The sequence below is a fragment of the Cuculus canorus genome, chromosome 6 (assembly GCF_017976375.1).
Source record: "Cuculus canorus isolate bCucCan1 chromosome 6, bCucCan1.pri, whole genome shotgun sequence".
In the NCBI taxonomy this organism is placed as follows: Eukaryota; Metazoa; Chordata; class Aves; order Cuculiformes; family Cuculidae; genus Cuculus; species Cuculus canorus.
In genome coordinates, this window is record NC_071406.1 from 18,614,489 (window position 1) to 18,641,902 (window position 27,414).

Here is a 27,414-nt window from a genome sequence, read left to right on the forward strand (position 1 = left end):
ACAGCGGGCGCCGCCGCGGCGCGCCGCCACGGGGCGGGGAGAGGCCCGGCAGGAAGTCCCTTCTGGTTCCTGGGTCAGGGCGCTCGGGCGCGCTGCGGCGGCGGCGGCGGCCGCGGGCTCCGTCGGGCGCTCGTAAGTGCGGATCGCTTTTGGAGCCGCTCCGCTCCCTTCCGTGGGGCGCGGCGGGCGCTCGGCATGGGGCGGAGCGGCGCGGGCCGCCTGCCTGCCCGACCACCCCCGCCCCGCCGCGCTTCCGCCGTCCGCTTCGAGGGGCGCCCGTTCCGCTCCGGGGGCAGGGCAGGCGCGGAGTTTGCGCGCGGGGCCTGCGGCAGGCGGGGCCGGTGGCGATCGCCGCGGAGCGGAGCGGGCCGCGCGGGCGGGGCCGTTGTGGCGCTGGGGGCTCCCGCGGGGCTCCCGACTGGGCTCGCAGTCGGAAAAAGTAGGAATTTGTTCCTTAGACGAAAGAAAAACCGAAAGCGCAGTGAGCTCTCGATCTCTTATAAACGATTTCCTCAACAGGTTTCCCGTTCCCAAGATGATGGCAGTGTAACTTACAGAGCATTTCCTTTGGAGGGGTTACTTTGAAAGCAGAAATACGTAGAGAAGTATTGGCTTCTGGATGGCATCTGTGTTCTCATATGACCCTGAGAGAGGTAGGCACGTGTATCATGAACAAATGCGCATACACACAGGATTGCCTAAAACTTTTTTTTTCTTTTTTTTCAGCATTTAAGGTGTTTACTGGGGCACTATGAAAACTCAAAATATGCCTATAGTGATCTGTGGAGCTGGGATTTGAGGATGTACACCGCAGTATGTTGCTAAGCTTTGTGTCTGAGCTTTTTTTTGCATTAGACTCCTAGAAAATTCATATTACTGCTTTTTTCCCCCTACCTATATCACCAAAATGTTTCTCATTTGAACCAAGTATTTTAAGTGAACCTACAGGTTTCCTTGGGTTTGTTTACTTAAAAGTTTGTCTTGCAACATTTGTTACACCCAGTTGTTTTCTCATGTTCAAGTTTGCCAGAGCTCCGGCAACACAACACTCCCAGGTATGCACATCTGCAGGACCCCCTCATCAGACAGACTCTGGAGCTAATCTTTCTCTAATTCTGCCTGTTAGAATAAATGCAGCATTTTGTATTGCTGCATCTGTTCTGGCTGCACATTGCTTTTCATTGTTGTGAAGGTCTTTAGGATCTGTAATGTCACTAAAGATCAGGGTTGTCAGCATTGGGCTGAATATGTTCCCATTGCTATATGGATACAGCATAATTAAGCCAAATGAAAACTGTGAGGATATGTGTTTGGGGGTTGAGGACATTTTGTTTTAGGGTTGTTTATGGGGTTTTTTTAACTCTTGAAGTGATATAGGGACAAGAATAAATGACAAAGAACATTTGGCAAATTCCCTGATAAATATTGATGCTTATGGAGGAGAAGCAGAAAAAGGAGCCAGTTTTTCTAACTGCAAGGAGTTCTGGATATGAGATAGATAGCATAAGAAGCAGTTGCTTATTCCAGCAGTAGGCAGATTGGGGTGTGACTACCGAGTAGTTTAATCCAATCTAAATCTAGACTGCTGCAGTCCTGCCCACGGCTAGTCTCATGTTCCCACTACCTCCTGGTGTTGGTAGTAGTGCTCCAGCAGCTTTGCAGTGAGCCAGCTCCCATTTAAATTTGGGGGTTGTTTTTTAGTGAGTTTGTTGTTGCTATTTTTAGGAAGTAGAAAGGTACTTTGGCACACTCAACCGTGTGGCATAGAAATGCTGACACTAGTACAAGAAAGTGACAAAAATTGATGGCCAGAGATTCCAGCCAGAGTATCCTTTCCTGTGGCAGTGCAGACTTGCCATCACTGTTACATAACCATGACTTCATAGTACAGTTCCTGAGCCAATGCTGACATTGAACAAAGGAGTTCTGTTTCCTTTTCTTGATGTCTTCTACTCCTGTGCTGGGTTCCTTCTGTTATCATGCCATTTCAAGTGGTCTGTGCAGCTGATCTGCATCAAAAGGAACATAGCAAAAATACTTCTGGCATTTAGTCTTAAGCTGAATTGGTTTGCTGATATGGCTTATAGTAAGGCTGTTTGTGCTGGAAGAAAAGGAAGGATGAGGTAGAAGCAAAAATTAGTGTCATGGGTATGGGGGAATATAAGACCAATTCTTCTAGTTACAGTTCCATCTTAAAGTGTAACTAGTGATAACTGTTGCCTCTTTCTTACTGCATGGAGTATGGATTTTAGGGAGCTACAATTAATACTTCAGGTGCAGTGTTAAATTCTGCTTGATGGATCAATTATTTTTGTTACAAACAGTCCAGATAAGAGCAGAACTCTTTGTTAATACTCCCAGTCTCAATCAATCAGTAAGTAGAAGGCTGGAAGTTCGGTATAAATTTTAAATATTATTTTTCAAATTGAGATTTGAACTTGCATGAATGAAATTAATGCCTTGATTTTCTATGAACTGTGTGTCATATGGAGCTGAACCCCATTCCCTCTATCAGAAGCTGAACATAGTCTTTTGAATCCCATCACACTCATTTTTGGAAGTTGCCTTTTTAAGTCCAGGGCACTGGAATTTACTAGGTAATTTGTTACAAGTGTCTCCGGAGAATTCAAGAAAAGTACAAAATCAACATCTGTGCAAACTGTGAGTTTTTTAAGAATGTGAGAGCACACTTGCAGTCATTTTCAGCAGTAACAATGCCCTTCTGTAGTTTAGTACCCAGCCCTGCAGTCAGCTGTAATATCTGATTTTATTCATTGAACTACAGAAAACAGTCTTTAATTTGAAACTGAAAAATAGCCTGCCCATTTATTTAAAGAAGTGCCCCAGCTATTAGAATGAATATTATTCTAATAGAGGGGATACTCTTTGGGGGAGGAGAAGAGTTGATGAAGTGTCCTGTACTACTAACAGTGTTTTGAGACAGTATGCATGGACCTGAGTTTATTAACTAGTGTTTAGGAAAGAAAAAAAAAAAAAACCAAACCAAGACCAAACACCTTTCATATGAAACAGTATAGGAGTTTTACACAAATATGATTCCAAGCTGTTAAGGAATTAATTTTGCTGCTAATAAAGTACAGTCGTGCTGTAGCTGAGATACATTTGCTTTTGCAATACATACACATCATTAAAAAAGGTGTGACTAAAAGGACAAAAAGTGTGACATCCATACAGCAGTCTGTTGCACTTTTTAGGAAAGTCAAACCACATTTCTGTATTCAGGCTCTATGATATGGAAGAACAAGGAAACATCAACAAAACCTTCAAGCTGCAATCCTTAGAATTTTGACCAGTATCCAAGACAAGTTATCCTCATATCCTTCTTGCTTGGCTTATCCTCATCCGAGTGCAGCACTCTACTTAATAGTGTCTGAGGTTTATGGATAATCCTAGAAGATAGTGAGAGATTATAGTGGCTCTCCATACTGTGTACTATGAGGTAACCATGCTTTAAATATCAGGAGAGGAGATGTGAATTACTGATATTTATTTTTTTTTTAATGCTGGTATTTGAGGGGGGATGGGGTTGAGACTTCACTAACCTATCCTCTAATGTTCTTATGATATCTTTTTATCTTAAAATTCATGTCATATACTACTATAGAAGCAAATGACTTGTGTTTACAAAGTTCACTTTATCTTGAAATTGAAGTCTGTGACAACCCAGAGTGTTGTAGTCTTACATGTTAAAGTTCATGAGCTGTAGTTTCAGGAATTGTTATTAAAATTGTTCACAAAGTTTAAAGAGTTCATAAATCGCATGAAAAGTTCTGAGTCTTGCTAATTCTTACCAGCGGGTATAACTGATTTTTAGATAAAAGATGTTCTAATTCACCTTGTAGTCTTGATTGTGTTGCCATTTTCAAATATGACATAGAACATGACCTAATGTTCTTGAGGTTTTATATTTTCATTGCTTAATGCCAAAAGTTGAGTTTTGTTTTTTAATGCTACCTATAATCTCACAATTCAGTAAACATTAAACTGTTGGAAATGTCATAAAATCTGGTGATCTTGCACCAGTTGTAAGTCCCAGTCCTCAAATACTGTAACTACACACACATTTACACATTCTGTGCATCCAGAATTTGATTCAGAGTTAACCTGCTTTTATTTAAACCTATCTCTGGACATAAAATTAATTGTTGAGGTAAGCAGAGCTATAGTCCAAGCTATAATATGAATTAATGTTCAAACGTACCTCACATACTACTTGAATTTGTTATTAATACAATATATGCTATAATATTACTTTTTAGTTATATACCTCTCTTTCATACCATTTTCTGTTTTCCTTTCTGATTACTTTGCAGGTCTGTTAACTTGACCATCTTTTCAGTGATGAAACAGCATTTGAAAGTATGGACAAAAACATTGGAGAGCAGCTTAACAGAGCTTATGAAGCATATCGACAAGCATGCATGGATAGGGACCATGCTGTGAAAGAACTACAGCAAAAAGTATGTGCTGGGTTCTAAATTGTACTTTTAAAGCCATCCTAACCATGGAGTTTTGTGGTACATGCAGATTTCAGTTTCACCGTCATGAAATGAGGCCAGTACACTGAAAAGTAGTTCATTAGGCTGCGAATGTAGTAGGTGGTTTTCAGGTTTTGGACCTTTAATTTTTTTGTAGTTTTAAAAGTGAGAAAACTGTTGTCTGTTTTGGAGGATAAGTGGAAGTCTTTTCATGTAAACAGCAAAGATGTACATAAAATTTACCTAGCTTTAATGAAGTACTTTTTGAAATTAAATTTGCTTTATGAAAAAATTGCTTTTTAAATTATTCATGTAAATAGTTTAAATCATTTTTGTGTTAATAGGAAGATACGCTATATGAATTACTAGTTTACTTAATTTAAAGTTCATAGGCTCTAATATGGTAAGCACTGTGCAAGACATTAGGAATGATTTGTGTGTTCAAACATTTACAGCAAATTTACCGTGAAGACTAAGTACCAATTTTTAAGAAATAATAATCTTGTACAATTAATTGTTTAATTAAGAAGTAAAAGAAAGATTCTGGAGGCATTCTGACCAGTAAGGAGCACCTTTGAACTTTTACTTAGTCTGCTGTAGAAAACTTAACTTCAACCAAAACTCTTGTAGGACTTCTCATCACATATGCCAGCACATTGCAAAGCTACCAGTCTTGGGCTTTGTAATACTGATTGTATTGTGCATATTCTTCCCAGCAGTGAAACTTCTGTTATAGGAAGGCTTGAATGTTTTTCATGTTACAGTACTTCCTGATACTTCCATAGAACTGGTAGGCTGGGCCTTTGTTCAGGGGCAGATGAACCACACTCGGAGTCAAGTTATGGAAGCAGTAGTAGAACTGGTAGTACAGAAGGGTCTACTACAGAATACTCTGATATCTGGGCACAATCTTGCCGTGGCCTTGTATGGCAAGGTAAGTAGACAAGGTGCTGCAGAGCAGGTAGCAAGTCAGTCACATGTGCAGTCGTCCATAGTGCAGTCTATCTCCATTCACAGTCTGTTGCAGTTGTGCTGGTGCAAATCTGTAGCGCTTTCTGTACTTAACAAACACAAGTAGTGTGTCACAGAATCACAGAATCACAGAATCACACAAGGTTGGAAAGGACCCATTGGATCATCGAGTCCAACCGTTCCTAACACTCCCTAAACCATGTCCCTAAGTACTTCATCCACCCGTTCCTTAAACACCTCCAGGGAAGGCGACTCGACCACCTCCCTGGGCAGCCTGTTCCAGTACCCAATGACTCTTACTGTGAAGAATTTTTTTCTGATATCCAACCTGAACCTCCCCTGACGGAGCTTCAGGCCATTCCCTCTAGTCCTGTCCCCTGTCACTTGGGAAAGTATACTTTGTGCTGAAATTGCAACTCAGTTAACAAAAGGCAATATATTTTAGAGTGGAAATCTTTTAAGTCTTGTCTCTCATGATGAACAATTAATTATTTGATGAAAGCCAGTTAAGTTAATACTCCTGGATCATCTAACAGTACATGAAAGAAACTTATGCCCAAGAAACAAGACACCGGGTACAAGGTCAGAGAGGTCTTCTAAAGTCTGTGGAAGAAAACCAGTGAAGTGCGAGATCAGTGTTGAGTGAACTAAATGCTTGCAAGATTCCTCTCCGCACTTTCTTTGGTTCAGAAATTAAAAACTAAAGCCTTTGATAAAGGATTACTACCAGTTCAAATCTCTGTCCTAATCAAACTTTCAGCAGGTGGATTTCATGACTTCAAAAGAACAAAAGTATTTTTTTAAGAAGAGTTGATATTGTAATTAGTTGGGGTTTTTTTGTTTTCCCTTTTTTTTAACCAAGCTCCTGCTTTTTAATGACCTCTGTAAAATGCTTTACTCTAGCAACTTCCTCTGTTCTTTGTGTGGCCTTCACACATTGTTGGATTGTCCACCATTCTGTTGTTAACAGTTTACTACTTAAGTTACCAATAGGCCACTTGTTTTGCCAGTCTCTAGAGCTGGGAGCCATGTCAAGCACACAGAAGCCAGAGTCATCTCGGCCAGATGGTGTTTGATACAGATGGATGGTTGGTTGTCATGCAGATCTTCTAGTTGGTAACTTGTTGCTGCCATCTGACTCAAGGAATAATTTGTGCACACTGGCTGTCAAAAGCATCTTCTCTTCTGTCTGTTTTAGCTGTCATGTCTGTGCTCTGTACAGAAGTGTTGACAAGACATTGCTGTTGTACATTTTCAATTTGGTTCTCAGTGATTTTTCTGCTTCATGAGGTCTCTTATAGCTGCTGGAGTGTACTGCTCTTTGATCACTTCTTTTTTTTTTAAATAAACTCTCACAGTACAACTACTACCTGGCCTTTTAAAATAAATTTTCCTGCCTGCTTGACAGACAAACACATTGGCCAGTAGAGAGGTGTGGAATTTAAACGTGACTGAGATTTGATAATTAGGTAGCAGTATGGGTAAACTATGAATAGAGGTGAAAACAATGCTGAGTCTTGTCCCAGGTCATGACCTGTTCAGTAGTAGACATATTCTTAATTTTAGAAAAATTGAGTGCATTCCTTTATGATTCTTTGCTGGGACTTAACAAGTTTTCTTACCTGCATTTAGCACTAGTGTAACGGCACTATTAGGCATGCGCTAATGAAATAATAGGGTTTGAATATTAGCATCTTCCTGCCACCTGACCGTTTGCTCAATGATCTGGCTCTCTTAACAATATTTATACACTTCAGTGAAATGTGAGCAGTCTTATTAGACTCTAAATGGCCTGTTCATAGCATCAAATGCAGTATAGCTTTGTGAAGAATTAAGAATGCTTGCTTGCTTTCCCCCGCTGTTTTCTAGGTTAGAAAAACAAGTCTACTACATTCAAAAGCGAACAGGCAAAACTCTGTTCCATAGGCAGTTAAAGTTATTAACAAAATATCTGTTGTATGGAATAAGTGGTGTTGTTGTTTTCCATTTAAAATCTAATTTTTTAAAAGCCTATTTTTATATAATTTATTTGTTAGAAAATATGGGGAAAGGAAATAACTGATCAGTATTCTGAAGAATACAAAAAGTCTAACTTTAAACCTCATGTGTTCTTTGGCAATGAATGAAGAATCGTAACTTAAAAGTTATCCTGTCTTTTACAACTGCCACAGCTGAAACAGTTACTGAAAATCAGGATTTATTTCCTGTAATACCTTTTCTAATCAGTGCAGTCTCAAAAATATGGACTTGCCAAAGGTGACTGTAGTTAGGTTTTCACAGAGATCCACAACTACAATTATCTTTAAAAGTCAGAATGCTTTTTATATGCCAAATAGAAGACCTCCAGTCAAAACAGAATAAGATTAATGCTAATTAAATTATATTTGCAGACAGAAAACTACATGCAGCAAATACGTGAACAGCAGAAGCAGATAAAGCTTCAAAAAAGCATTATTGCAAAACTGAAATCACAGTTAGCTGCTCTGAATGCTAATAGAGGTATGTACGCCAGTTTGCACATTATTTCTTTTTATGCTGTGTTGCACTGATGAATAGTTCTGACTTTGTTGCTTTAGTTTTTACAATCTACATCTCTCAAAGCAGTATCATACTTCTCTGTGAACGTGAGAGTTAACACAAATGTGCAGTTTCAAAATCTATTTATAAAATGCGACACTTCTGAGGTCTCTCTTTATCCTCTTCAAGAAATGGTGAGATTTTCTTTAGATGTAGAACTTGCTTACACTGAAGTTGGGAAAATATGGACTCAAATCACTCACTAGAATTAAAACCAAAATTGTTACCCACTAATTTTATAATTAGCTATTTATAAGTTTAGCTCATAAGTTGTTCTAGATGTGAGTGCTGTGGTTCTGTGTTCATGTTAGACGAGTCTTGTGATGCTAATCTTATTGGATAACCAAAGCTTTATAAACAGATCATTCTCTTTCAAATCAAATACTTATTGATGGATAATTTTCCACTGTTTGACTGTATTACACAAATAAGAGAAAAGAGTCAAAGTAACCATGTGTTAATCTGCCATGCTCATTAAATATTTATTCACACTAGCCTAACACTCCTGGTTTTCATAAATACTAGCAAAGTAGTTGGCTTTTATTTTTAAGAGTACGTGTATATTCTTTGTTGCTGGTTTAGTCTGGCATTGTCTCTAAGCACAGAGTTGGCTTGTATTACTTGTTTAATATGAAGGCTTGCTCAAAGAAGATAAAGAAGATATAAGGCTAACTTCTTTTAATTTTGCTTGTACTTAGAACCTGGCTGGGGTAAAATGCAGTGACAATCAGCTGCTTTATTTTTTTAAGGTAATGCACATCCCTGCATTCTGATGCATGAAGACACAGAAACCTCCAACTTATCTTTGAGCCAGCTCTCTGAAGAACTGAACATAGCAAAGCAGGGAGAAAAACTCTTAAAGGTATGATTGTCTGCAGTATATTTAACATAAGATCGTGTTTGTGCTGTGGTTACATTATGAGAACCTAAAGAGGGAAGTAAGATTTTTACTGGTGCCTTTGAACCACACTTCTTCTAATACAATCCTCACCTGAAGTGCATGAGTGTTGTGCCATTGCGGTCTGCTGTGGTGAGCTAAGCATCTGGGTTTGATGCTTCCCAGTGCTGCCGCTGTTTGGCTTTTGAGCTCCCTACAGTAGTTTTGATCAGAAGGTAGGAACTTGCCTGCTTATTTATTTCTTAACCTTTAAAACCAGTGGTCAGGAAGGGATTTTCTCTTTCTCTCACAAAAGTTTTTCATATTGCAACTGGTCTGTGTATTCTTGCAAGAAATGGAGAATCTGCACTCAAAAAGTGATGGACTAGAAAGTGAACTATCCATTCATTCCTCTGGAGACTGAATATTTTTTTGGATTTTTTAAATAGCTAGCTTTAATATGATGTCTCTTCTGCCCCTCTTCATTGAAATAACACTGAGATTTTCACTACAGCCTGTTGAGAGTGACAGGAATAAAAGTAAAGCAATAGCACAGAACAGATGAAAAATACCTTGAATGAATTTTGCATATTGAGCGAAGACAGTGACAGAGATGTGCTGTCTTTGCATCTCTGTCATTATTCTTACCCTAAGTCATCCTACTGTGGTTTTTGAGAACTGTTTTGTAATATAAAATCGCTTATTTTTCAATATGAATCTCCATAGCAGGGACCTTGTAACGGTCGTTAAAAGACCCTTAAGCAAAATCAGGCGTTGGATTTAAAAAGAATTCATTTCAGGATTTGTTTGCTAAACCTGAGCTATAAATAAATTTATTATGCTAAATTCACAGAAATGCATTTTTTTATCAGAAATGTTCATTTAAAAATAATTTCATTGGATTACTGATGCCTGCTTAATTACTTTGAAGGAATCTCATTTGAGAGGAAGCCTTTGCAAACATTTTAAATGTACTGTTACCAAAGATTTATATATGCTCCTTTTTTATTTAAAAGAAGTCTTTATGTCATTTTTCTATGCTAGAATTTGTAATCATGAGATGTCATTTCTTTCCTAATCTTTGCATTTATATAGAGTACAACATAGATGAAGGGTTAATTCTTTGATTGAACATCTTTGCATATTTTTACATTTCTCTGTCTTGAGTTGGATACAAATTATGTCTTATGGTTGCACATGGAGACCTAGCTAATTCTAGTATTTCATAGTCTTGTTTCTTAATGGACAATAGTTTTAAGTAACTTAGTTATATAATGAGTAGGAGAAAGGAAGGTGTGTTGTCTGTTCTTCTTACATGGGGAAACACTGAGAAATTACATGATCTATATAGAAGGTCACAGGCAGTGCATGAGAAATGTTCGTGCAGAATCAACTATACAGTTTGTCTGCATTTAAACCCAGGCACGGTGCTATACAAATAAGATCTTTTCAGAGAGGAGTAGGAGAGGCCTAAACCCATGCATAGTCAGGTTGATCAAGCCTACTTTATGTTCCTCTTATTGAGAATGTTGTATCTCTCTTACTCCAAGTGCTGAAAGCATGGAGCTTGAGAAAAACATTTGATTGGACCAAGGCCAGCTACTGCAGAGGCACATGGATATTTCTGCACCATCCTTCTGATTTCATAGGGTTTATAAGCTTTGGTAAAAAATAGCAGGAGGACCCTAATGTTTGGTGGTGTGCCTAGTAAGCTTCCCCTGACATGCAAGAGTGATACAAAGATGTTCAGACAGCACAGCAGAGGTGTGAAATTAAAAAAAAACAAAAGGAGCTGTTTCTTCATGTGATAGGTGGTCAGACAGTGGAACTTCCTGCTTCAAGGGAAAATTGCACAACTTCATGGAAGAGAAAACTGTTGAGAGTTGAATACATGGAAGCTTTTACTATGAAGGTCAGGGAATGTATTAAAGGATGTATCATGAATGCCACTTTTTTTCTTGTACTCTTCCATAGACATCATATTTTTACATCTGTTAGAACAAAAATCCACCATCCTGTCTCTGATCCAGTATATCTGTCCTGTCTCTAACTCAGTAAAGTATTGGCTTTTTCTAATGTTCAAATTTGGAAGCTCAAGTATTCTATTTGAAAGCCTGTATTTTTCTAATCATATTCTATCCACATTCTGCTCTAAACCAAATAAATTATGTCTACAGCCATTGTCCTCTATTGCATTGACTGCTTTATTCTACTTCACCCAAAAAAAATTTGTTGTTTACAAAATGTCCAGTTCCAGATAATGAAGTATGATTCCTGTCTGTAAGTTAAAATGTTGCTGTTACTTCCTCTGCTTCCTTGGAACTCAAGAGTCTTCCCTGTGACTGGAGGTGCCTGGGTTTATCAATACTGAAAGTGGTTTTTGCTATATCCAGTGGGATTTCTCCATGGACTATATTCAGTCTTCCAATAAAGTAAATAGAAATCCTGGATTGACTGTAATAGGTGCATGGTTAGAGCTTACATTTCAGAGGTTTAAAATGAGGGAGGCGTTAATTTTTCTGTTTTTTCTAGTATGTGGCCATACTTGCACATTTTACCTGCTGTTGTCAAATTCTGTTGCCAATGTGTCCTAAAATGGGGTTTTGTTGTTGTTCACACTAATCTTCACTGAAAGAAGTGAGCAAACCGGATTGGCTTGGTGGTCAGTACCAAACTATATACGAGATTATCAGATATTTTCAGTCCTCTGCTTCAGGAGACCAAAGAGACCTAACTTGCTGCCCGATGAATTATGCATATGGTATACAAGACTGTTCATCCTGTAATAAATGTTCAGGTCTTTTTTTGTGCTGGACATAAGCAGAGGAATGGCATATGTACGGTAGTCATCTTTGTGCTCAAAACAATGGCGCTAAATTGATACCTAAGAGCAGCTACTTCAGCAGTCCTGTAGAGTTGTGTGTTCCAGTCAATATCAGCTCCTCTCGTGTCACTTTGTTTCCAGTCTTTGATGCAAAGAAAGCTGTACTTCATAATTTTCTGCTAGCTGACAATAGTATTTTTCCTTGAAAACTCCTGACAGCTATGACCTGTGTGACATACTTATTTGTCATGGCATTAGCTTTGTAAACCTCAGCCAGTTTATGAATGTTACCACATTGTTGTGGACACTCAAAATCAGTCAGTACTAGAAGTACTGTAAGACTATCAACCTGTGAAAGGCTTTTTTATTGAAAGATTCCAAGAGGTGTAATAGTTTTTCCTGGTGTGATATCCTGATGGTGCACAAGAATTATTTACATCAGTATGTACTGATATGTCTTCATTGCAACATGTTGCATGGCTTTTCTCATATTGGTTCCCACATGGCTTTGCTCATCACTTGCTTAAATGTTGTCCCCACTTCTGCAGGAGAATGTAAGAGAAATGGAAGAGAACTCCTGAACATTGCTGCAATGCTCCCAGTTACCTGAAAGCTTTTGAAAGCCCACACGTTATTTCAAGTTCTAGAAAAATAATGTGTGTGCAGATTAATGCTGTATCACAAATTCAGTGAGTTATTTTACTATCCTCCTTCAAGAGCAAATGTTGTGTTTGAACTTATACTTTTTTCTAGGTGTTTGGATTTCCAGCAAATAATTTTCAAAGGAAATTACAGGAGAAGCTATGTCCCATTGTTTTTTTAAATGAGAAATGGAACTTCACTGTGGAATGTTTGGGAACTCTGTGACCAAATAATGACTCTGTGGTAGCTTGGAGTCTGTGAACCTACAACATAGTGTATCACTGCCTTCCCATTCCTGGAATGGTAAAAAGCAGTTCCCTTTAATACAGCTACTGTGACTTTGTTGTAGTCTTTAAAGAACATGGAAAAGGTATATAGTTATAAAATTTTGTCCAGCATCTGTCCCTGCTATAAGTTTCTTCAAAGTATTTTCAGATCTGTTAAGAATACTTCTATGCATGTCTCCATCTCCTCTTAACATAAGTTAAGGTTTTTCCCCACATAACTAGATACGATTGCCTTTTCTCATTCATCAGATACTTCCCTAAGTTGCTTTGAACTTTGTGTCCCATAGCACTGTAATTCTTCATAGTGGGTTTTTTTTGTCATTTGAGAAAATGAAACCTAGTTGCTGTAGCATCAGTTATATAGCATAATGTATGAGTTCCGTTTGTTGATTTTGGTTCTTTTCATCTGCTTCCCTGGATTCTTATCTATCATGATGTATACAGATTCCACAATAGAAGAGTTCAGAAAGTGTTTCATGATCTGCCCTAGGACTACACATATATTCCCAACACCATCTGCCAGAAGTGTAAAGCATGGAAGAATGGTTAGGATTAAGAAATTCAGAACACCTAGAGCAGAAATACCTTGTAATTTCAAAAGCTGAAAGAATGGGATATGTAAGACCTGCAGGTGATGGTGAGAGAGTTTTGCTGGGATAGAAGCATCCCATTTTTAAACAGTGTTTTCAACCCACTGTGCAGAAGAGGCTTAATCTGGATCCCCGAGATACCACCCAAGTCCGAAGTCGCATTGAAGCTCTTACCATAGGCTTACTATTTAAAGTCACAATTGAAACTAAAGAAAAAAAGCAATGCCTTCAAAGCTGTTTTTCTGTGGTTTTTTTAATCCAGCTACTATAACTTTTTGAGGCTAAACTGTTGTGTCAGCTGCATATGCACACATCCATCCATGCTCAGCCACCTAGGGTCTCTGCGGAATGACTCTGGAGCCTTCCCTACAAGGCTATTGTTGTCTAATAGAGTAGCTGCTACCTACCTAATCTCCAAATGCACAACCTCACCCTATTTAGGTCCCATTTGTAAATAAAATAAATGTTCTTGAAAAGTGCTTATTTGCTTCCTTCCTCTTCACCTTGCCCTGCCTGTCTACAGACTATCTTATTGCATTTCACTTATATTACTTCTTGCAGAGTTAACCCTCTGAGCTTACTTCTCTTTCAGAGACAGACATGGGGCTTCAGGACAGGTTTTATAACACTTGGTACAGTTCAAGATCAGTGTTTCTATAGATTTCATAAACTGACAACTGTAAGGTTTTTATAGCCACAGTTTTTAACTATAGGTTGTTGGTTGAAAATTATCCAAGGAGTATCTTTGTGCATATTAGAAAAATTGTTCATTAGATTCTTCTTCATTTTACCAAAAAGCCCACATACATAAAAATTCCACGAATTACCAGATAGATAGCTAAAATGGGGCAAGCCACTGCTGCTTATTTCACAAACCTTTATAGCACTGCAATATTTGCAATGTAATCCTGATTACAAATACAAATTGGGGGATGAGAGACTGTAGAGCAGCCCTGCAGGAAGAGATCTGGGGGGTCTGGGTTGATTGCAAGTTGAACATGAGCCAACAACATGCCCTTGCAGCCTAAGGATCAGCCATTTCCTGAGTGCATCAAGCACAGCATAGCGAGCCAGCTGAGGAAGATGACTGTCCCACTCTACAGTGCACTGATGCAGCCCCACCTTGGGTATTGTGTGCGGTTTTAGGTGCCTCAATATAAGAAGGATGCCAAATTATTAGAGTATGTCCACAGGATGACAACAAAGATGGTGAAAGGTCTCAGGGCAAGACTTAATGAGGTTTGTTCAGCTTAGAGAGGTGAAGGCTGAGGGTTGACCTCATCACAGTTTACACCTTCCTCAAGAAGGGCAGCAAAGTGGCAGGTGCTGATCTCTCTTTGTTGCCCAGTGATAGGACATCAGGAAATTGAATGAAGCTGCATCAGGGGAAATTCAGACTGGACATTAGGAAAAGGTTCTTCACTGAGAGGATGGTGGTTCGCTGGAACAGCCTCCCTAAGAATTGTTCATGGCACCAAGCCTCTCGGAGTCCAAGGAGTATCTGGACAACACTCTTATTTATATGATTTAGTTTCAGGTAGTCATGTGAGAAGCAGGGAGTTGGACTTGATGATCCTTATGGGGCCCTCCCAACTTGAAATATTCTGTGATTCTATGATTCTGTTCTTGGGTCTACTCAAAAATTAAAGTAGCTGCAGAATATCACCTTCTTAAAAAATGTTTAAGATTGATAGAAGTTAATGAAATATTATTTTATATGCAGTACATACAATATATTGGACATTAAATGTCAATGTAAATTATATAGTAAGTGAACCAAGAGAGTGTATTTGTTTTATATAAACACTAATATGACTTCTGTAAATTCAGAACATACAGTTGTTTTGAGTAATCATCTATGATGGGTTACATCTATGTGTAGTAGTAGAAGTGGTTTAAATTTAATAACATAATAAGTAAAACCAGCCCTTGCTTATGTAAGAAAAGATTGATTTAGCTTATTACAGACTGCGGAATAGCAATATTCCATAAGCCTCTATTCTATTAATTGTACTAGCATTTCTGAAATTATTTTTTAGGAATAGTTAGAAAGTGAGAGCATGAAGTTGAAGCAACTTGAGGGCAAAAACAATCAAAAGGAAAGGAAACTTATATCTATTATTTCCAACCAAGATGATGAATTAAGAAGTCTGAAAAACAAATTGAGAGAATTGAATGAGGCACAAAAGGGTATACAGATGCTAGTGTATAAAAGGAAGGTAAGATAAGAAACCAGATACAGGGAAAATGAAATAAAAAAGCTTTTGTAAATTTTCACTTCTTCCATACATACTTTAATTAATTATTCTAAGAAACTGATTTTAAATTTCAGCATTATATAGTTACTAGGAAATTGTTCAAAGTATATGAAATGCATGGGGCACACCAAACTATTAAATACATTAATTCAATATTAAATACTGGTTGGTCTGTATGTTAATTATTTTTACATTATTTCATTAACTATTTAGTATTTGTGAAAACTCCAGATTAGCATTTCTGCTTTATAATTTTCAGTTGGAAATTTTAAGACTGAATTTATTTTTTCATTTCATGCCACGCTATTTTTGGTTATATTTTTGTTATTCTGTCCTTGTGAGATAGCTAGATTACAGTGACTGGTGTGAATCAACCATGTAAATGTATTTTAGGTAGCTCATTTAAAGTGAAAGTAGGAAGGGTAGGAGCACAGCAACACATAACTTGTTGCTCTTGGACTTCCTAAGCATTGTTTTACTGACTGTGGCAGGCATTTGTAACCCATGTTGTTAGGTATAAGGCCGCTCAAATGTGTCTGCAGGAACTGCAGTTGCACTTTGGTGCAAGTTAAGACCATCCTCTAGGCTATGGATCTGTGATTATAAACAATGTATGGTTGAAATCAGCTGATTTGGCAGGTATATGATCATGTTCTGTGTCTGATTTGGAGCACATATGAACTATCCAGGCCATCTGGTACTGTAGATCTAGTGGAACTGGAGCATAATGACTGGTTATTATAAAAACTCATAATGCCTGGCAGATTTAAAACTGTAATACTAGAGTGAACCACAAGGTGGTAGTCAAAGTTAATAACTTATTTAAAAACCTGCTAGAACTCTTGACGTAATAGGTTGTGATGTGTTCATTGAAAATTTCAGTGAATAAATTGATTTTTAAGAGCTAAAATAGCTGGACACTTCACTAATAAGCTTATACACAACACATGATCTTACCTTATACGTGATTGAACTAGAATTACAGTCAAACAATATTCTTAGAACCAGTTTCCTTTCAAGGGAATATGTGCAGAGGAATACCCCACTGAGTTACTAAGTTAATCTAAAACCAGGAATTTCATACAAAACAGTGAAAAACTGGTATTGTCATTTTGGGAATGTTTTGAGAGCTTCTAGAAGGACTACATGAAGGATCCCATGACATTTTTATTCATATCAGGGTGAATAGCAAAATGAATATGCTAACCTGTGATCAATATTTTCATATTTTACTTCAAGGTGAAAAGTAAGAAAGCTGTTCCATATAAGCCTGAATTGTGTCTAGGGATTGCTGGTGTTTCACCTATACCTGAAAGGTAAATACTTTTTAAATATTTTTAGTAGTGTTTTTAAATTTGCTTTTAATTGTCTTTTCTGCTATTAAATAAGTCCAGCTGTCTACACAGTACCTTAAAAAAATGAATGGAGGTGGAAGGAACAGGAGCAGCAGAGGTCAAAGAGCCACAGTGGGAAGGTAACAAAAGCATCAACTCTGTGGAGTCATAGCTGGGGCTTTGCAAGTATGTAGAGTAAGTTGGGAGTAATAAAAATAGCTGCTCGGTTCAGCAGGAGGTTAAACTCTGTGGGAAACAGCAGTGGATGTTAATGAAGGGTTTGGGGTAAGCATTAACTCTGTTGCATTAACTCTCTTCAGATAGGAATGTACAACCGTAATGGATTAACTGATGGCAGCACAGCAGAGGAGCCTGCTGCGCTGCCAGGAGGAGGTCTGATAGTCAGCCTGAAGAAATAAGTCTTGGCTCGATCCATCCCAAATGAGAGCTTGAAAACAGGTTTATCTGTAAGCTGAAGTCAGACAGCCCTTGCTAAGATGAAGGGGCCAAAACCAGTGTATTTCCTAAGCAAGTATTCCCTTTTCTGCCAGTGTTTTAGCAAAAATATTGACCAAAGTCTTGGGTTTGCATTTTTCAGAGGATAGGCAGTAATGCTGCTTTTAACAAGTCTTCTGAGGTCAAGTAGAAGATTCTCTAAGGTGAGGCTAGGAGAGCATTAAGGAGAAGTATAAACTCCTGCTGTCTTTTTTACCCTTGCCTAGGCGTCTGCTTCTGGCTACTCTCAGACCTAGGCTAGGTGAACTACGTGGATCTTTAGACTGACTCACTATTGCTTTGTGACAGGAAAAAGAGGAAATAAGACTGTGATTTCATAAAGGCTTTTTTTTTTTTCCTTACCTGATTTATATCTAAAAATGAAACACCTGTACCTGTCTTCTGTCTCCCTCCTCTCAAATAGCTGCCTTACTTTACTGTTTTCTTGGAAAGAGGTATGTGACTGGTAAGATTACTGGTAAACTTACACTAGTAAGATTATAGTATCACAAATATCTAGCAATTGATTCATCTAATATCTAGATTATGATATGTATAGTTTATCATCTAATAATATGTATTTTTTAAAGCTCCAAATAGAAACTTGTGTTAAGGGTCTTTTTTTAATTTCTTATTTATCAAAACACCTGAAAAATCATCGTAATGTGTTAACAGTAGCAACTTCAACTCCTGTAGATTTTTTCTTCAAATTATATACAAATAACATGTCTTCAAAAAGGTAAGTACAGCAGAACTAGAAACACAGCTCATGACAGTCCCAATTGCCATATGAATAAACAATAAAAAGGAAAAAAAATTCCTTGGGTTAAAGAAAAATCTCTTTTGAGCTCCTTTGTTACAGATATGCAAATGAAAACACAAATTTCATTCAATTCTCACCAACTTCACTTTTCATCTCTGGACATCATTTTATAAAACCCGTGCTATTGGAAATATAAATTACTCAGCAAGTTTATTAAAATTTCACAGTGGAATTTTATGGATACATCAGTAACTGAGTAACCTAGTGCCTTTGGGCACATAAAATTCACACCAGCATCAAGAACTATTTTTACCATTCTCAGTGCAGATAATTAAATATCAGATGTCCATATGATACTCTGGAAAATATATAATTAAAAAAGTCCCTCGAATAAAAGGAAAAACCATGTGATATTGTATGAAACAGAGAAGGGATGAGTTCACAAGCCTCTCCCCAAAATGTCAAGTAGACAGAGAGGGAAGGAGCAGTAACAAATTCTTTTGTGTTCCTTCTCCTGCAAAGTCTGAAGTACACAGAAAACAGTGGAAAAAAAATTGATTTGCATGGCAGCAGCATCTTATTTTCCCTGGAATAACATGGAAGCAGTACCCTTGTGAAAGATAAGCTGTTCCACAAAATACCTGAGGGAACTGAAAGAAATTTAAAGACTGCATCTGGGGGGCAGGGGGTATCCTTGCAGGATCAGGCTCTAAGCTTAAATGTATGTGTGTATGATATGACTAAACAGCTCTTTGACAACATTTTATTCTCCCTTTCCTGCTTGCTTTTACTGAGGAGAAAAAAAAATATGTGTGCATATGTTGAAGAACAAGGTATCCAAGAAGAGTAGCTTATAGTATTGCTTTTCCCTGGTTTGTGGGTGTGACTAAAATAAAGGTCACAATAAGCTAAATTAGTTGAGTCTCTTATTTACAATTTTGATCTTCCAGGGAGAATCTGGAGACTATTTTCCAGGACATGAAAGAAGAGTGTCATCGAATATGTATGCTAGCCAGAGAACAAACAGACCAACTGAGTAAATTTAGGATAAAGCCAGAACCTGAAACTGGTAATATCATACTTAAGCTCTTATTGTGATTCAACTGTTTGAAAGCTTTGCTTTATATTTGAAAATACTGTAAATTACACATACATAGAAGTACTTCCACTGTTTACCATCTGCCTTTTTCAAGTCTGTTCACATGGTGCTCAGTATTTCACCAAGAAAATGCACCGCCAGTTTTGGCATTCTATGACGAATGCTCCAAATCACATGCTATAAAAGACAGTCATCACATCAGTGGCTCTTGTAATTGTTTTGTCCCTTGGAGTGAGATGCAGGCACTTACTACATGTGATATCCCATCATACTGTGTGAATGACAGCACTTGCTTGCTTTTAATTTAGCTGTCAGTTCAAAAGATGTCTGTTACAAATGTCTCTAGCCCCATATCTGTTAGAGGAAAACTGCTGGACGGAGGAAATTTAGAGGACCTATTTTCTAGACTTCCTTGTGCAGACTTTTGAATACTGTTTTGTAATACGGGACAAGAGCTTAATCCAACACTTCCTGAAAACAAAAAGAGAGGCTTGATTTTTATTGCAACCGGAAGAGTTCCTGAATGCCCGGTTCTGCTAATGTTTACATTAAATACAATGTAAACTATTGTGGGTATTCCCTATTAGCTTTTCTTAATAGTAGGGTCAGACTCTTGAGTGATTTCAAAAAGCATCTGCTGAACTTACACAGTTGAAGCAAAAGATGCTGATTTCAGCACTTCCTTCTAATTTAGCTTATACCATTACTGAAGTTTTGTTACACAAAGTAATAATGTGTACCTTGTGCCTTAAAATTGCTATATCTGAACTCTGTTATTATATTTTGATTGTACACTACGAAACTTAATTATTTGGCGTGGAAATTTGGGAGATAAGTGCTTTGCAACTTATTTCAGAATGGATTTGTTTTCCTTAAATAAGTGCCAAACTCAACTGCATGAAAAGCTGTACATGATACATATGTAATCTGCTTTATTTCTGTTACTTCTGCGGCCCACATTACTGCAGCATCTGAGTTATTTCAGAAGGCTGCTGTGGAATAAATGTGTGCTGAAGTTATTCTCTCAGGTTACTCTTAGGAGTAACCACATGTATTATTACCATTTTTGTTAATAAATTGCTGAAAATGAAGGGAGAGTTCTCAAAACAAAGGGAAAATCTGGTCCCACTTACGAATAGTTATTCAGTTTAAATATTTACTTAATTTGGAAACCAATGCGAGCTTAGTACCTGAATACCTTCTAAAATTGTGTTCATGGTGCCTAGCATGTTGTTGGCACTGTGTGAAATGGATTTGGTTCCAGCTTCTATTTCTGCCAGAACACTTCAGTAAATGTATGCAAGTATGTGTTAAGAGTATGGGACAACATAATTTTCATTAAAATGAAAATGTTTATGGCCATAAATCAAAGAGATAGAATTATTAGAACAGAATTATTTCTGTTTATTTCTGCTCTATAGTTTTTATGTCAGAACTAATGTTTGTGAAAGAGAACTGTACCTCAAACTGGTTTTAAAGAGAAAAAATAAAGGTTAAAAAGCCAAGGAGGAATATCAAAAACTTCTCAGGAAAAATATCCCAACACCACACTTTTAATAACCGTACTTCAGTGGACTATGTAATGTTTTCTTCATTCTTTCTTCACAGAAATACAGTTTTCCATGCCGATACAGTGCACTGATAAAACTGATGAACAAGCAGAAGAGCTTTTTAAGCCTCGGGTTATAAAGGATATAAATAGAGGTGCATCATGCATCACATCTATCACACCAAGAGGAGTGGGCCAAGATGAGGACAACAGCTCTGTAGAATCACTTTCTAAATTTAATGTCAAGTTTCCACCTACAGACAATGACTCTGCTTTCTTGCAGAGCACTCAGGAAAAAACAACAGTTCCTTGTACTGGTATAGCTGAAAAGATGCTTCAAGATCATCATTTTAACCTGGAGCACAGAGACCGTGCTGTTAACCTCAGTAAATTGGAACCTAACTCATTTGAAGTTCATGGAGTTGATCTCATGACCTCAGCTTTACAAAACTTTACTGTTGACAAAACAAACTCCTCAAATCATGCAAACATGCCCATAGAAAAGACCCATGACAAAACATGTTTAAATACAGCAAACGCGGTTTTCACATTTGTACCAAAGCACACTAACCTGGGTGTACCTGAAGTAATTCTTGATTCTTTAGAAGCTGCTGGGACAACCGTCAGAGGTCCTCATCAGGTATCTTTGTATAATACTGTATATTTCAAAAAATGGTAATGATTCAGACAAGCTTTGCAAAGATTAATATATTTTGTGAGGTATCAGTCTTTTTTTAAGACATCTCTTGTCAGTTCTTTCTGATACTGAAATATGTGTACAGCACACTTTTCCAGTGAAAGGGCAAGAATTTAAGCAGATATAAGCACTGAATATGCTTGCACAAATTTCAGTACGTTTAGATATTAATTATTCCCATATCTATTTCAAAGCTGTCATTAATCGCAAGTTGCCCCCTCTCTTTCTACCCTTGATCCCAGTTGAATAGGGCATGTGATTGTTTTAATTGTTTTTATCGTACACGGAGAATATGACAAATGGACTAATTAAAAAGCTGAGCAGATAAATACTTCACTGTGGAAAAATTACATACTTTTTGTCTCAGTCTGATGGATAAAGAGCACCCTATCCCCTCTAAGAAAATTTAAATTTTTTTATTTATCTTTTAAGCAGTCAAGGAAAAAAGCTACTTTTTTTTAATTTTTTTTTTCAAATGAAGGGAAGTTCACTAAAATACCTTATTTTAGGCTTATGAAGGTATTTTGGCCTTGAATTTCATTGAGAGCTACTTGAAGGCCATGGAAGCTTCAGAAAACAAGGCCCCGTTGCAGTAATGCAGAAAAACATTTCAGCAGGTTCTGACTGTCACATCTCTGAATACTTTGCTGCTTTTGTGTAACATTCCATCTCAAATGAAATCACTGGCAAAATTATAATGGACCTTTATAAACAAATTTTTTTACATTTCTCATACCTTGTTAGAGGAAACTTTTCAAGAATAAACAAAGAGTGATATTTAGGAATTCTATGAGGATGGATTTGGCATAATTTTACTAATTGCCTTGATGTGGGTTTGTGTTCCTTGCTAATAACAAGCTACATGCAGCAGAAGAGATTTACCTCTCAATTTGGCCGCTGCGTGACATCCAGTGCTAGCATTTGGAAAGCATCTGTAGGATGTGATAGCTTTGATGTTTTCTTCTAAAATGTACCTAATCTAGTTTAATTTTCTATTGCAAATCAGGGTTGGATAAAAAGTTTAAAGCATGGAACATCTACTGTTCTTCATCATTGTATTTTAAACTATAAGCCTGATTTTTCAAATGTATTTAAAATATATATTAGTAATGTAGGAGATCTCAATCCTATACTGACTTAATTATCAGTTTTTATTTTCATCGGATCCTCAGTTTAAGTTGTGACTGAGTTAAACAAATTAAGTCATTTATTTTATCACTGGTAGTATTCCTGTGGAGCTGTTAAAGAATTAACTCCACTGCTTGTTACTATTCTCTTTTTCTGTGTTCCCTCTCCAGCTTGTTATTTTACTAGTTCGTCTGTGTATTCATTTTTCAATAGATGGCACCCTGCATTGTATATTACAGCAAGTGAAACAGCTGGTATGTGATAATAAATTGATAGGGAAGTATGCAGCTTAAAAAGAGAAGAATTGCAGTTCAGTAGGAATAAGCTTTTGGTTCGATCATTGGTATTTCTGCAAAATAAGGAAATTAATTTGGAGCCATTATTTAAAGTGTAAATTATCTACTTAGCGGAGAAAATGTAATACTGCTAACAACCTGCCTAAAAGAAAGGCAGGGGTGAACTCTTTCAGTATTTTAAGTCATATCTAGAGTAGCACTGTAGAACAAACGGGACGTTGATTAAAATGTTATCTGTTATCCAGAAGCTTGGTTGAAATGACCCACTACTACTTTGGAATCCATTAACTACACATCTATGCATATCAGTTTATTTAAACATCCATCACCTTACTGCTTTCAAAAGATGTTTTTAAGTGTTTGTCCCAGTGGATTGGACTCAGCTTTGGAGTTCTACCTGACTGTTAACTGTGCTAAAGATTTGATTCACAGATAATATGTATGTAAATTAAAATACTGATTTTTTTACAAGTTACTTTCATACATTCCCTTCAGGCTGTATTAACCTCAGCAAAATTTATGCATACATTTGTTCTTAGTATTTTTACCGCCTTTCTAAGAGGTAGCTAACACTGCTTACGGCTTCCATAATCCCTTCCTCTGGTGAAGTTCCAATAGGGAGGAATTATACACCTGATCTTTTTTTCCTAGTATAGATAAAACTTTCAAGTATTTACTACATATGTTAACTTATAAAATGGAAAACCCCATAAATGCAGTAGATTTGGCAACAGTAAGTTCTTGGAACTGCTCTCAGTTGCTGTAATAAATTTAGCTCTTTCTTTCTATGTGGATACTAAATGTGAAAACTCGGTAGTTTTCTTAGGATGTAACTTGTTAAAAAAACGTGACTGAAAAGAGCAGCAGATTAAAATAAACGTGGGTATTAGTGGTACATTTAACTGACTTGCATATAGATGCATGTGTTTATCAATATTCACAGTTTGAGGAGGTTGTTTCCACCAATTTTCTAAGAATGATCATAATTTTAAAAGCAAATTGATAGTCTATTAATCTTGATTTGATTTTTTTTTAACATGTGCTTAAACATATCCCTATTCCGAAAGGATATTAAACATATACTTAACACTTAAAGAAAGAAATGGAAGTGCCTGCCTCAGTGGATTGCTGAATGAATACCTCACCTTGTTGTGCTTCCAAGATTAGAAAACTTACTATGTTCTTTGTGGGGTTTTTACAACACTATTTTATCTTTTTTTAAATGGTGCTTTACATCATAAGATATTAGAAACAAGTAATTCTAAATACATTTATCTGAGGATATTTAAGTGTGTCAGTGTCTAGATAGATTTAGTATGCAATTTACACCAGCAACATACAATAAGTAGACTCTTTGAGCTGAAAAAAGTGGTGTGATTGCACTTAATTACTAATGAGTCAATTTAATTATATGGATTGCTGACCATAATGAAAGACAGTAAATCTGCTATTGCTTTCTGATAAGCTAAACACTGTTTAAAAAGAATGGACAGAAATTTGACTCCAAGTTTAGCTGGTTTAAAAACAAGATTTAACCGCTATGAAAGACAGGTTAGTTGTACAGTCAGTTGCCATGGGAGGTACAAACAATAGATTCCAACTATTTTGCATAATGAAATCTGAATAAGAACTGAAAAGTAAAACTCTTGAGTAAGGATTGATAGCAAGAAATTTAAAACTTTTAAAGAAACTACTTTCAAAAGTATTCTTGCTTGCCTTTCAACGTGTGAGTGAAGCAAGAGAGAAGAAAACTGAGCCAAAAAAAAACTGTAGAGCAGTCTCCTCTTCTAGGTTCCATCCCCACATAGAGCTCATACCAGCTTGCTGCTGTTCTGTCTACTTTGCAGTCACAGCAATATGCATTTATTTTTCATTTTACTCAAAACATAATCATTCTGGCCATATTACATAACTGTATATTTTGTGTTGTGTTGCTAATACTACTGTAAGGAAACTTTACTTTGAAAACTTTATGATTCCTAGTTGGTATGACATTAAATAGTTAGTGTACTCTGACTTAAAGTATGGATCAAGCTGAATTCCCTTGAAGTCCAGTGCCTGGTAAACAGACTTACTGGCTTTAAACTAACTAGCTCAGGGACCAAGAACAGTACAGCCAAATTTAACATAGTTCATAGAATTACCTGAACGCATGGATAGATATTCAGATGGTTCCTTTGAGTTTGATGGTGTCATGGCATAAGGAATCCCTAAACCGCAGTCAGACCAAATAAGTAACTTAAGCCATATGACATTGCTGAGGTAATTTTGTAAGTAAAACTATTTATGTGTCAAAAAGAATATAAATAAAATATGATTCATATTAACTCTGTAGAAGAAACATTTTATTCAAAGGTAAAAACGTGTTTTCTCGTTTCTCTTAAATGGCTGTTATGGATTATAGCTTCTACATTACTGAAAATGCAAAGTGACAGAAAAGCCTTAATATTTATCAGACTGATATTATGGACTTTTGCTCGTAGAAGTATTTATCGTGAATAGATATCAAGGCATTCTAAGTGTTTGCAAGGAAAGTATGTTTATAGAACTCTGAAAAAAACAAAGTCCCTCCTTGCTTTCCTTAACGGAGAGCTCTCTAGTTCTCTGGCCAGGAAAGTGTAAAGGATAGCTGTTTTAAAGAGGCAGGTATTTTTTTAATGTAAGTGTAAACCACAGCATAATGTAAACCATGTTGTAAACCACAGCAATAATCATTTTCTGTTTCTTTTAGCTCATTTGGCAACCTCAAGACAATGATTTGCTGGCACAAGCTTATACAGACTCTGAACTGATTCAGTGCGGAATATGTGAATTCTGTCAAGAAGTTTTCCCACCATCTAGAACATCTAAGGAAGATTTTCTTCGGCATCTGTATTCCCACTTAAAAGTACAGTCTTAATGTATGAGAATTCAATGGATCACTGTTTTTTTTTGCATACATTTGATTTTTTTTTTATTCGCTAGATATGCTAAGAATTTAAGAATTAAGGCTTTTTGTAACAACAACTCATAACTGAATTTGTCAGATAAGCATATTTTTAATTGTCCTTCGACAAAGTAAAATGAAACTGTAAGTCAGTCAGTACTGTAATTCACACTGTTGCTTGGTATGCAATATCATTTTTGAGAATGATGTTAAAAACTGGGGTTTTTTTTTTTCTATTTTTCTCCTTGCAATTAATCGTTGTCTGAATAGGCCTAAAGCCATGATATTTACGAGGAGCGGGATCAACGCCTTAATCTGTCTGGGGATACTGGTGTAATTCTAGGATTTTTTTCTCAATATCCAGTGACATGTTTATGTTCTCCCTGACGTAAACAGGAAGATAAGTCGGCTCACATTTTTCATTTTTATTAAACAAAATCCAAATTTAATTTACAGTAATGAACCTTTTAATTCAGATTCTTGTAAAATCATCACAGTAACTGAATGCCAGTTGTGCTAGAATTAGGATAGGTTTGTTCACTAGTATCATAAATGAAAGGTTGACTTGCCCGATTAATTGTTTACTAGAGAGAGTATTCAAACACAGCACATAAATTACTGTTTTGCCAAAATGTAACAGTAGCAATTTTATGGATATCTGTTACCTGTTATAAAAAAAATAATTATTTTGATCATGTACCTTTCTAGCATTAATAATTAGTAAAAATCCTTTCATGGAAAAGGTTGTATTAGTATGAAGGATAGAGTGAGAAAAAGTTGGACTTTCCCTAAAACTAATACCAACGATTATTTACCTTTCCTTCTGGTCTGGTATGAAGGATTGCTCAAGTCTGTTGCAGCTTAGAAAGGAAAGGGGAAAAACCTAATCCCCCAAATCACAGTGACTTAATTTTTAACATGAATATGCTTAGTGGCTTTCTCAATGCAATTTACATTTGTATTTAGTTGAAAATTTGCATTCCGATAAAGTTTGTCAATTTTCTGGATTTATTTGGATCAAATTAAAAAGCATGGAGGGGGTGGTACTAAATAATTTAAATTTAATTATAAAGGGTGGCTTGGAGCTTTTTGCATTTGAATCGAATATAGATTTTAGTCCTGATGTTTGATAATTAGCATTAATATTTTCATAGCAGCAAAGCACAACAGTTTTTTAAAGACTTGTTTGCAGGTGACCGATTTTTGAAAGAATTGACAGCTGCATAATTTTCAGAAATGGATTTGTCTGCAATTATTTTCTGTTTTAAAACATCTCGTGTTTGTGACTGGTTGTCAACAGAGTGTACTGTAATAAACAACAGTGAACAGTGCCTTTCTGCTCCATGACCATGACCTGGAGAGTGAGTTTGTTACTCTTCCCAGCTGTCGGCCCTCGCCTGCAGCCAGCGCCGGGGAGGATGCGCTCACCCCTGGACTCACCGGGCGGCGCGTGAAGTACCTCCCCGGAGAGAACGGCTGGGGGTGGTTCCCGACAGAGGCAGAAGTTCCGGGATTGGGAGAAAAGATGGGGATTCGCACATCTCCAGCCAGCCCGACGCAAAGCCCGCTTGTCCCCTCAACCGTGAAATTCGGGCTCAGGA

General features: G+C 37.0%; 1 protein-coding gene across 2 annotated transcripts; it reads left to right on the top strand.

Annotated features, from left to right (window-relative positions):
- On the top strand, nucleotides 1-27,155 carry TANK (TRAF family member associated NFKB activator). 2 transcript variants are annotated; one of them, XM_054069695.1, is made up of 9 exons: nucleotides 1-132; nucleotides 520-653; nucleotides 4,335-4,481; nucleotides 7,862-7,970; nucleotides 8,798-8,910; nucleotides 16,766-16,842; nucleotides 19,069-19,187; nucleotides 20,826-21,406; nucleotides 25,619-27,155. In XM_054069695.1, exons 3-9 carry the CDS (start codon nucleotides 4,383-4,385, stop codon nucleotides 25,784-25,786), a joined length of 1,266 nt encoding a protein of 421 aa, XP_053925670.1. In that variant the 5' UTR covers nucleotides 1-132; nucleotides 520-653; nucleotides 4,335-4,382; the 3' UTR covers nucleotides 25,787-27,155. The 2 variants fall into 2 exon arrangements, with proteins under 2 accessions (XP_053925670.1, XP_053925671.1); XM_054069696.1 differs by lacking the exon at nucleotides 1-132 and adding an exon at nucleotides 285-439.
- Nucleotides 27,156-27,414: the final 259 nt, after the last annotated feature.

Coding starts and splice junctions, on each gene's coding strand:
- TANK (XM_054069695.1), top strand. CDS start 4,383: ATGGACAAAAACATTGGAGAGCAGCTTAACAGAGCTTATGAAGCATAT. Junction 8,911..16,765: donor AGGGAGAAAAACTCTTAAAG/GTATGATTGTCT, acceptor TTTTACTTCAAG/GTGAAAAGTAAGAAAGCTGT. Junction 16,843..19,068: donor GTTTCACCTATACCTGAAAG/GTAAATACTTTT, acceptor TTGATCTTCCAG/GGAGAATCTGGAGACTATTT.